Here is a 12,714-nt window from a genome sequence, read left to right as displayed (position 1 = left end):
CAAGCTGTTCGAGACACCCTTTGTTACTGTCTTTCTGTACGGGTGCGAGTCCTGGGTAATCACCAAGGACATGGAAAACAAGATCAATGCCTACAGAGTCATGTTAAACATCAAGCGTGTGGATCGGATTCCAAATGAAACCATCTACAATCTGACCAATACCACTCCACAGGTTACAGGACTCATCAACTCAAAGTTCTCGCAATATACTGCGTCCTACAGGTGACCAGCCTGTGAAAGAATATGCCCTTTATATTCAACCACATGGGAAGATGATACCAAAAACTCATAGACAATGAGAAAAATGGGGGTGGGATGTTGCTGTTGATCAGATTATGGACCTTTAAGCCAACAAAGAAATTTTGTCGCAGAAGAAAATGAAAAAAAAAGTAATTTTATTTTGGTTGAAAAAGGCTATGTGAAATGTGGATATATATTATTTTCCTTTTGTTATTGAATTTGTGGGCCCCATTTTTTATCTGATGATTATAAAAAAGGAAACAAAATTAAAAGCTACACGCACAGTCTTCTGAGACAAACCACCCCAGAACTATGATGTTGTTAATAATAATAATGATGCATGGCTGAGGATAAAAGCAATACTGATGAATGAGAGAAAAGAAAAACAACTTTATCAACCAACCCCTTGCCTTCCCAGAACTATGATGTTGTTAATAATAATGATGCATGACTGAGGATAAAGACAATACTATACTGATGAATGAGAGAAATGAAAAACAACTTTATCTATTCAATTTATCTATCTCGTATGTGTGGTACTTAAACAATCAAAGGAGAAGAAAATCAAGATAAAATCTGTGGGAGGCAGTTTTTCAGGATGCTCAGTATTTGCTCTTAATCAAATGTATCTGTTGCATACTTTGATATAAAAATCCATATTTTTTGCTTTCTATAGTTGTGTTCACATGTTAATTACTCCTGTGGTCTTTTTATCTTTTCAGTTTATATTAGTCTATTGTTCAGAAACGAATATGCAATGGATTATGTGAGTTGATCGGTAACTCGTAATGCCATTGATCATGTTGTGGGCTTGGAGGTGTAAACAAATATTTTACAATAACATTTTGACAACATTTTTCAAATGTTCTTGTTCTTGTTGTATTTTTTGTTCATATAAAATGTTTTCATTTTAAAATGTTTTCATTGCTGACATTTAAATATTATTAAAACTTATTGAATAAATCAAAATGTGTGTGCAACATTTTAAAAACAAACCCTTTTGTGCTTGCTGGGAATCTTTGTATGCAGTGCTGATTTTATTAGTGATGTGATTTAAAACACTGATCCTTTATAGGCCTAGGTATAAGACAAACCACCCCTCATGCACCATGTAGTTTCTGGCTCATTGCTATCTACTGAAGATAACAAACCACCCGTCATGCACCATGTAGTTTCTCCCTCATTGCTATTTACTGAAGATAACAAACCAGCCCTCATGCACCATGTAGTTTCTGGCTCATTGCTATCTACTGAAGATAACAAACCCTCTGCTGCTGTATGGCAAAATATTCAATTGGATGTTTATTTATTTATATTAAAGATTTGCGGTTTCCTATTGTAGTTGACGTGAACAAGGGCCAGGTGGCAATATGGTAAACCACTTAAATCACTTAACTCGGGGTTAAAGTATTCCATTAAACATTAAAACTGCTCTACTGTAATAACACAGATTCTATTACAAACCTGCATAATAAGTATTATATATTAATTCATTCTAATTCACTGTGACAAGCTTCATTTGTTTGTAAGAAGTTCATTTTGCTATTATAGTTTCGTTGAAGGGTAAGATGACAATATGGTACACCACTTAATACAGAATCCCAAATTAACCTAGAATCCTGTGTTTTCAATTAACAGGACCTTGTCAACTAGCCCTACTAGTAGGACCTTTTGACTGTGGTGACCCAAAACCATGCTATATGATAAAACCTGGCTATATCCAGAGAACTGCTAAACCCTGTGACTGCTATTCCCCAGAAATTTTTCGGGTGGAGCAGTTAGTGGGTTTTTAGCGGTTTTTTGGATATAGTGTGTTTAAAAGGCCCTATAGTTGGGCTATTGTCCATGAGGACAAACTACACAACTTGATAGGTAGTTGTCCTATCATTCTTTAGGTGAAGGGCAATTAAGGTGACTCAACTTAAATAACCGGGGTTAACTTATTCCATTAGACCTGCCCTATTAACCCAGAATCTATTGCAAACCTGTATATTTATTTATACAGGGTGTCCCTAAAAGAACTGTATTGTCATAACTAAACAACTGGCGTGGTGGAAAAAATCAGCTATCATATACTTTTTGAATTTTGACAATTGACTACACCGTTCTTGAAATATAAGAAGTTTATGAAACACCCTCATTTTCGAACCTTTCCACAGATTCAAATATCAATCGATGATCTGTATTTGGAGTTCTAATCGGTTGCGCATCATTAGGGCATGAGGTGTCTGTTGTCATTGATAGATATATGTGATGCGATCAAGCAAAATCAGTCGGAATTCGGGTACATTAAATTTTCAGTTTCTTATAGGATAGTAAAAAGCATTTACAAATCTGAATTTTGCAGAAAACCCCAATGAAACTGAACAACCAGTTGCAAAGATATGAGCAATTTGAGTTTCCAAAACAAGAGAAAACAAAAGGAAATATTTCCTTAGTTTGGCTATATCTCAAAATCAATATTTCCGAGTTCCGACTGATTTTGCTTGATCGCATCACATATGACTTAGTGGAATGGATTGAAAATGAGGTAGTTTCATAAAATTCTTTTATTTCAAACACGGAGCAGTCAATTGTCAAAATTCATTTAGTTTTTCTTGGTTTATGCCTTAAAATACCCAAAAATCCAGTTCCCGCCGATACAGTTCTCTCAGGGACACCCTGTATTGAAGACACATTTTCTAATCCACTATGGCAAGCTACACAATTTGTTTTCAAGACGTGATTTTTCCTACTTTAGTTGAAGTAAAGAGCAAGATAACAATATGGTACATCACTTAAATCCCAGAATCCCAGATTAACCCAGAATCCCATGTTTTCTCAAAAAACGATATTCCGTTTGACCTGCCTGAATTAACCCAGAATCAATTGCAAAGCTGAGTAATAAATATTGGATATTGATTTATGTTAAAGGCATGTGAATTCACTATGAAAAGCTACATAATGTGTTTTCAAGAAGTGTGTTTTCATATCATAAAACCTTCACATAAAGTAATGCAGGCATTGTAAATACTCCTATAGCTTCAGAACTATTCATTGTATTCACAGTAATTTAAATAAGCCATCCTTCTTTATGCACATTTTGATACTGCATTTGTTTAATGTCGTTTGATATTAGCAACACAGTTATGTTTTTAAAGAAATATACCCAAATTTACATTTTACAGCGATCAATAGTTAGTATGTAAACATTGTGGCATGTAAAACCCACCATTATCTTCATGCTGAATTCAAATCAATACGATTTACTGCAATATTTATACAGATATTAAACACACATAATTCCAACGCTCTGCAGGGTCTATTGTTCTATTGTTTCCAATCAATATTCATGAGAGTGTACATTCAACGTCCAGTTTGCGAAATTGGGTGAGTTGTGTTTGGTAGGTGTGAAATACATCTGACTGGGCGTTTTAATTACGTAACGAATAAAGGCATTGACATCATCGAATGGCTGCCCAGTGCTGTTATGTGTTTAGTTATTATATAGGCCTAATAATTATTATTAAATGTATTTGTCATTCCTTTCTTTTCCCTTCTCTGTACTTATTCTTTCGTAGACCTACACTTTATCACTCCCTCGCTCTCATTGTCCCCTCTCACCCTCCCTCTCTCATTCCCATCATTTTCCTTATATTTCTATTTATCTACTTGTCTTTATTATATCTTTTTATTTCTCCTTCCTCCAGCCCTCTCTCATTCTCCATATCCCTCCTCCCTCTTCCTCCCTCCTCCCTCCCAAGACTTCTCACAGAGGTGAATCTGCCCCTCCCCAACCCCCTCTCCTCTTTGGGTGCGCCACTATTTCTATACCAATCTCTTTCTTAAAATAAAATTAAATGGAAATTTCTTAAAACAACCTTTATAGGCCTATACTTATACTTAAATGTATACGTATAGCGATTACCATTATAGTGTAATATAGATATATGGACTGAACATGGCAGCCTTCATACATTCTAATATGTAATCGATCAGAAGAGCATTCAATTTATTTAAATGAAACGCCTAACGTCAGGTGGGTGGTAAAGATGATAGCATCGACAGCCAAAGCCTCCTTATATAATTCAGACCCACACAAGCACACATTTGGGATACGTGAGCACAATGGTACCACTTTACACATGGCTGTCCTTACACATGACTGTAGTGTGGTCACTTATTGATACTCGCCTATTGTGTAGAGCATTAATATGATGCCGGATCAGTGACCAATAATGGCGGAACCCCTTTATTCGAAACAAAGGTACCACTTTTATGAATAGCCTGTCGCAACTTCTAATCGGCATCAAACGAACAAAAGATTATATAATCTATTGCGACTCTATTTCTATTTAAAAGCTCTTTGCATAATGCACTATGGCAAGCTTCATTTGATTGTAAAAAGTGCATGTATTGTCCTATTTTTATTCAAGTGAAACGCAAGGGCACACCACTTAAATCACTTAATACAGAATCCCAGATTAACAAAGAATCATGCGCAGCTTCCATGGCAATGCTGACATACCCAACCATTGCACACCTCGACTCACCAATTAAAGGTTTGGGTGTTACTTCTAAATTATCCATTTTACTCATAAACATTCAATATTTGTATTAACGCCCTGCGGGGCAACACAAAAATCTGAAATACCCTGGACCAACTCGGATCAAAATTGAAAATTTGTCAAGCAGATCGGATTGAAAATTTACGGATCGGGGCATATATCATCGAGTAAGGCCTGATCAGGGTGAGTTCTCTCCGGGTTGAAACGCACTGGGGTTCTTTCTTTCGAATCGAGTCCAGTTCAGAAAAGAAATGTATATATATATATTTCTTGGAATTTTTACTATGAAAACTTTGAAATCTGATAACTGTATTCCTGATGAATCTCTTCAATTATATATATATATATTAGAAAAACAAGTCGGGTTCAGGAAAGAAATATATATATATATAGATAAACAATACAAAAGTGCAGACGTTTCCACGATGTGAGAACTGAGTTAGAAATACCATCATCATCCCTTGGCTGCGGAGCAGGCGGCTACAAAATTTCTTGGGTCTTGAGCCATTGCTGATAGTTGACCTTGACTCAGCATGCTGTCCATATCACCCAAAAGACACTGGAAATATTTCCAGAACAAGGTTCGTTGCCAATCGGGTTTCCTCTTTCCATGAGTTCGGACATACAATGCATATACTCTTTTACAGGAGTTTTTTTGTTGAGTATATACCCTACAAATTTCAGTTGACGAGTCCTGGCTTTCTTAACAAGTGGTGCTGTCTCTGTCAGATTGTAGATGGTACTTGTCTACTCTCTTGATGTTTAGCATAATGCGGTAGCATGATGTTCCAAATGAGTTGATTTTATGTTCCATATCCTTAGATATAACCCATGAATTACAGCTGTATTCAAGGAGGTAGGCTTCCTCAGCAGGGTGTCCTACCCATATACAGTAATGTAAAAATCAATTTTTGCAGTAATGTTTTGAAGGAACAAGCTTTCAAATGATATCAAATTCATTACTGTGCGACAAAGTAGTATACCTTGCTCTACAAAAAAAAAATTTCACTGCCCCTCGTAATAAATATTTAAACTGTTCATCTGGACTATTTATACTGGCTACAGTATCACATCTCATCCGAGACACATTGTCAGGTGTAATGGGCTGGCACTGAAATGTTGACCCATGACAAATGTTGACAAGTGGCATGCTGTAATTTGTTTTGTGTAATTAGCTTTTCTGATTCTTATGAAATGTGTCTTTATGTTTTGCATCTGACATTGACCCAACAAATTTTCAAGTTTTAAGTATTTTTACAAGTTGCCTTGCATTATGTGATGCAATCAAGCAAAATCAGTCAGAACTCTGAAATATTAAATTTCAGTTTCTTATAGGATAGAAAAAAACATTTACATTGTTTTGCAAAACATCAGGTGTTATTTTTCAATAATATATTGTTTTAGATTATGAAAATCAATTTTTTTGGCTGCTTCGACCGACCAGCAATACTGTGTCTACCCTTAAGTGGTAGTTTAAGACAGTGGCTATTTGACACAAACAGATGTTACTTAAGGGAACTTGTGAGCCACATTTATGAGTGTGCACTTTGTACAGGTGATAGCAATCTTGTAGACAAAACATGGATTCGTCTTTTTTCTATTTCTAGAACGAGTACCATCCGGTACCATAATAGCAATCTTGTAGACAAAACATGGATTCGTCTTTTTTCTATTTCTAGATCGAGTACCATCCGGTACCATTGTATACATTCACTGTTGCCAGCATTTGTCAATTTGAGGCTTACATCACTGAAAAGAAACCCAATTGTACACTTGAACTCTGCTTTGTACAGGACATTATATTCTTAAAGGGGGTGGCTTTTGATCTTGAAAGGGGTCTCATTATGCTATACCCATTGGGACATGTCAGGCAAATATAACAGTAAAATAATAATGAACCTAACTCCTTTCAAGAGCCCAATTTGGAGGTTTAAGTGAGGATATGGAAACACCTAGAATGAGATTCACCACTTGTACAAAACAATGAATTAGTTACACTTCATATAACATGCAATGTACTTATTCATACCCTCTATATGACTGATATCATATTCATATCTTGAACATTATTATCTGCCTCCAATGCAAACCATTTTGAGCTATTATGAACAACAGGAGTTGTCTATTTTTAACCAATTTATAGAAGTTGATTTACTTCTTTTAACAAAATGAGAAAGAGTCATGTGTCTGTTTGCATGAAATATGGAAAGATCAAACAATGTCTAGAGAAACATTATACATAACTTTTGAATGAAAATTAATTGGTTTCTCGTCTTGATAGAATAATCCTGTAATATTACATGAAACATTCAATATGTACCATATTTTGCTTAAATCAGTCACTTTTGAACAACGCCTATTAAAATGATGAATTAAAAGTCAAAATTCGGAATTTACACACATAAACATTAAAAATACAGTAAATGAAAAATCAAAAATCCTGAGCAGGAAGGTTTTGATGGTAATTTATATTAATTAAGACATTTGGTAAAATTTGGTTGTACAGGTGCATTAAAAAGGGGAAGATTTATCAGATATCACCTGTACAATTTGTCTTTGTCCTTAAAAGGGAAGGGAGCACTTACTAAGTTGAATACAGTACCAGGGATAGATGGTACAATATGGCCATTGTGCTCCGCTTGTTTTGATGGTAATTTATATTAATTTAGACATTTGGCAGAATTTAGTCGTACAGGTGCATTAAAAAGGGAAGATTTATCAGATATCACCTGTAAAATTTGTCTTTGTCCTTATAAGGGAAGGGAGCACTTACTAAGTTGAATACAGTACCAGGGAGAGATGGTACAATATGGCCATTGTGCTCCGCTTGTTTTGATGGTAATTTATATTAATTTAGACATTTGGCAGAATTTAGTCGTACAGGTGCATTGAAAAGGGGAAGATTTATCAGATATCACCTGTAAAATTTGTCTTTGTCCTTATAAGGGAAGGAGCACTTACTAAGTTGAATACAGTACCAGGGATAGATGGTACAATATGGCCATTGTGCTCGCTTGTTTTGATGGTAATTTATATTAATTTAGACATTTGGCAGAATTTAGTCGTACAGGTGCATTGAAAAGGGGAAGATTTATCAGATATCACCTGTAAAATTTGTCTTTGTCCTTATAAGGGAAGGGAGCACTTACTAAGTTGAATACAGTACCAGGGATAGATGGTACAATATGGCCATTGTGCTCCGCTTGTTTTGATGGTAATTTATATTAATTTAGACATTTGGCAGAATTTAGTCGTACAGGTGCATTGAAAAGGGGAAGATTTATCAGATATCACCTGTAAAATTTGTCTTTGTCCTTATAAGGGAAGGGAGCACTTACTAAGTTGAATACAGGTGGTGGCCGCATTGCATTCTCTAAATTCAGTAAATTTTCATCGTCAACCGTGTAATTGAATGGGATTATTTTGAAATTTTAAAACACTTGAAATATCACAAACAAATAGGCCTATGTTGATAAATAATATAAATACAAATTAAAACCGTTGGGGTTCGATAATGAACCCCACAAAACTAACCGAGTATATTGGAAAATGCCATACGGCCGGGCGGTTTCACAAGTTGCCGGCTCGATCATGTTATCCGCCGCCTGGTTGAATACAGTACCCGGGAGAGATGGCACAACGCTTGTTTTGCATCGTCTTATCTTTATCTGATCAACAATGATGTCTGTCACGCTGTATGGTACAAACATTTGTACATTTTTTCCTTCCGAGAAATTATACTTTTAACTTTTCATATATATATTTGAAAACTAGAAACAAAGTATGTCCGAAAAAGGACAGATATATAGGGTAGTATTAGTCTAGTGGTTTATGGATGAGATGAACACTGTCATCTCAGAAAGGATTTGTGAAATATGTATCATTTATTTATATTTGAAGGATACACATATCTGCAGAGAACCTATTAAGCTTAACTGGCCATTACTCCCAACCTTTTCCCATTGGGCATTGATGACCGTTGTTGTTTAATTTCACTCTTGATATATGGGTTTCAATTACCTAGATATAACTCATAAAATGTTATTTTTATCTCAAGTAGAATTGAAGCAATACTAGGCTTGTTGAGGTAAATTCAAACTGGTCACACAACTAAGAAAAAAATTTGACTTACTCAAATTTTTTTTGCTAGGCTTGTTTGTATTCATTTGAATCCCATTCTTGTTATATAAATTCACAGTTATTTCCCATGTTGACTGCACTGGTTTTCAGTGAGAGGGATAGAGTTGGTAAAGTATTTATCACTAAATTAGTGTTTCCTCTAAGCTATTTGGTCATATACTTCAAAACATGAGCGTTTAGAGCTGTACTTTGTAGCTTTAAGTGTGGACGGAGACTCTCCAAATGACATACCCTTAACACATGTTGTAAATTGGTACATTGATCCCATAGAGAAATTCAATATGATACTTGAGGATGGTTTGAGGGCTTGAAAGGTATTCAATAAATGTCAAAGCTGGAGTAGTAATGGTAAAGTCAACTGTGCCCATTACCTTGTGATATTTGGTTAAGAGTAAAAGACAACTATGCTGTTCTTTTTATATTGCGTGCACTTTATGCTAAGAAAGTAGGTTCAAAATGTATGATATTGATCCATTTTAAAGGGTGTCTGTCTTCATTGCATTGATCTTGCACATCATATGACTCATCCCTGGATCTACAAGAAAAAAAGTAGTGGATCTTCATTTCATGGAAAAATGAAGGGTGAAGACCTTTTGAGAGAAAAATGGAAAACAGCTTTTAGTTATATATACAGCTATCAAAGTATAATACAATAATGATATTAATATTATTCTACTACTAGTGAATCTGCACTTTTACTGTTTGTCCTAGAAGTTAAACTTGTTGGGTTATGCATGGCCAAGCAAACAATTCAAAGTGCTGTGACTTGCCAGCTGCACTAATACAAGTTCTTACTAAGGGAACAAAACCAAGAATTCAATATTATTACATCCTATAAATGAAAGTGCTTTTGTTAGGAGGCTGACCTCCTCCCTGCCCCCCTTCAGTGTAAGTTTGAAATTTTGAAAATTCCAACCCAAAGGCCAAAAGATCACCTTTGACTGATGTTTTTACAAACCTAATTGAAGTTTTTGACCCCCTCTTAACAAAGGGACATGGTTTGTAGGACAACAACAAACTTGGTTCATTCCCTTATGATTGTTGTATAATTGAGGGATTAAGGACATGCCAGTTAGGAAACTGAATCTGTTTATTCTACATGTATATTTGCTGTAAATAAAGCATGATATTATTTTGCATGAATTTTGTGTGGGTGTGCTTTTGCAAACACACACTTCAAAAAACACTTGCCGGACTTGCTGGTGAAAAGATCGCAAATACTGTTGCATAAAAATACATTACAAACAGGGTGTAGGGTCAGTGTGCTTTTTGTGAATACAACTAGGAGAGTCCTAGGTAGCCTCTAAAATGAATCAAAGGCAATTGCCTTCGATGCATTGGTGCCCTACATTTCTGTCTGTTTTCAAGTCATTGAAAAGCATGTAATTGCCTTGGTGCCCTTTTCAAATTTGTCAAATTGCCTTGAATTGGCTGCCTTTTCATATTCTTAATTTAAGGGCTGTATGACAACAGCAAAAATCAACCTTATATATGCCACACAATATATCAACATTGGACGGAAATCATGAAAGCCATCAATCATTAATATTGGCCAGTATTCCCACATACATGCTAACTTGATATCCAGGTCTAAATTTTGATATATTCTAACACAAATACAGTTATCATTCCCTCAGATTAACATTTTTTTTGAAGATGACAAAATATGGAGTAAATTGAACTTTTTTGACATGCCTACATTTTTTCCATATTATGAAAGTTTTCCCATGTTGTTAAAGTGAGGACAAATAACATGATAAGGATCTTACCAATTAGGTAGGTAGCGGAATGATGATGGATTGACTTTTAACCAATGAAGAAGAGTGCTTTCCACAGCACAACAAAGTGCTCTTCCTCTTTGGTAAAAAATTAGTCGCTCATCGCTACTCAGCAGCTACTCCCATTTACAGAAAATACAGCACTAATTTTTGAGGATTGACCTTTTAAAATCCCATAAGCCTTTGTGAGTTGACTTGAGATGTTGTCATTTGACATCACACCGACTTGGAATGCGCAGTAACGATGTGCGCTAAACGATGTGCGCATCGATGTGAGGTCAAATGACGACATCTCAGGTCTACTCGCAAAGGCTTATGGGATTTACAGAAAAGTTCAATCAAAAAGTATTATCCTGTTTTGCCAAATGAAACATAGCTAGAGTGTAATCTTTTAGTTAGAATTAACTGGTAATAAAAGTCAAATTTAATTATTTGGTCAATTTTTGAAAATAAGGAAAAAGATGCATTTAGGTTTTTTTTTTCATATGCTGTGACAATTAAGCCCAAAGAATTGTACAAAGACTAATTTCAGGTTATGTATTTTAATTTTTGGAAAAGACAGTTTTGAATCTCTTTTATAACCAAATGATCAAAATTAACATAAAATATCATCTTAAGCAAACTCACTGTTTATGACCAAACATGTTTTGGCCCTTTTATTTCCTAAAATTGGTAAAATATTAAAATCTCAAGGATTCAGATTTAGCTGTTTCATTTCGCAAAACAGGATAATATTTTTTGTAATCTAAAAAATTAGTGCTGTATTTTGTCTGGATCTGTAGTTCAAATTAACCTTGACACACATTTAAAGCCATGATTAAAGTTGCCACCCATTTGAGCAAGGCGACTATATTAATTTTGATGCTACTTTTATTAACCATTGTTTTTATCTTTGCCTCTATCAGGGATGTAAGACGGAGCAGCGATCCGACGAGTCCTCCTCCACAGAAGCCAAGACCACAGCCAAGGCCTCAGCCAAGACCTCGTAGAGTGCCACCACAAACAGAAAACAGATAGTAAGACTAGTGTTAGCAGTAAATTTGTTGTCATATCGTATAATGCTGCAGATGGATAAAAAGATTGTTATCATACCAATGTATCGAGTTCACAAAACACAATAAGTTCAACTGTCCTAGTTCCATAAAGCCCTAAGACAACAACACTACAGACAGCAGATAACAATGTTCCGACAGCAAAAACAGGATAAGGATATGTTAAATGAACATGACATCCAAGTAATTGAGCTTGCTACATGTATATTATTAAGTGTGTTTAGACGGTAACCTACTTTGAAAGCCCGGTGTTATCACTTAACATTGATTATGTGTAGCCTACGCATGATCGTTCCCAATTTCGAGAAAAAAGGGGTTATTTTTAAACTATGTTCACGAACATTTTTTTTTTAAATGGTTGTTTTTGACGACGGTGTACTCGAAATTAAAAAATAGTGTATATTTTTGTGAATCTGAGAATGTTGAAATCCCAAGAAATCATAAAATTTTTTGCTCAATTTACTCCCGGATTTCAAGTTTTGTGAAACTTTTGTGCCTTCCTAATATTCAGCAACTCACTCAGTTTGTTTCTGGCATTTGTTTACACCGATTACATCACTAGAGACTTCCCAGTTTGGCCACTGTGTTATTTGGTGTGTGTTCTTGAAATGTTAAAAAAGGGTGCTTTTGTAAAAGTGTACTTGAAATGCAAAAAATAGGGGTAATTTTCAAGGCTAATTTGTACCCGCTTTTGTAAAATAGGGGTAACAAATGTTCTTGAAACCGCGCAAATAGGGGGGTATTTTTTACTTTGGGAACGATCATGCGTTACGCCTTTGCATAGGCAGTGACAACACCGGGTTTGAAAGTAACTTACTTTCGACCCAGCAACTAAATATGCTACTTACAAGTGTGTGTTCATTAGGACTTTCTTGAAAGCCAACTCACATGTAAGCGTGTCCTTTACTGGCAAATTATGCACAATCACAAAATAGGATTGAATCATCCAGTCATGTA

The 12,714-nt window shown here is 35.3% G+C and overlaps 1 protein-coding gene across 8 annotated transcripts in view; it reads left to right on the top strand.

Moving 5' to 3' along the window:
- LOC140158507 (uncharacterized) overlaps positions 1–12,686 on the top strand; it is a 111,693-nt gene extending 99,007 nt beyond the window's left edge. For all 8 annotated transcript variants that reach the window (XM_072181615.1, XM_072181614.1, XM_072181612.1 and 5 more), the window contains one exon: positions 11,611–12,686. In XM_072181615.1, the coding sequence (XP_072037716.1) occupies positions 11,611–11,722 (112 nt within the window). In that variant the 3' untranslated portion in view covers positions 11,723–12,686. The remainder of the gene's footprint in view (positions 1–11,610) is intronic.
- The last annotated feature ends 28 nt before the right edge of the window (positions 12,687–12,714 follow it).

Source organism: Amphiura filiformis, chromosome 8 (assembly GCF_039555335.1).
Source record: "Amphiura filiformis chromosome 8, Afil_fr2py, whole genome shotgun sequence".
In the NCBI taxonomy this organism is placed as follows: domain Eukaryota; kingdom Metazoa; phylum Echinodermata; class Ophiuroidea; order Amphilepidida; family Amphiuridae; genus Amphiura; species Amphiura filiformis.
This window is presented reverse-complemented; position numbering and strand designations above follow the sequence as displayed.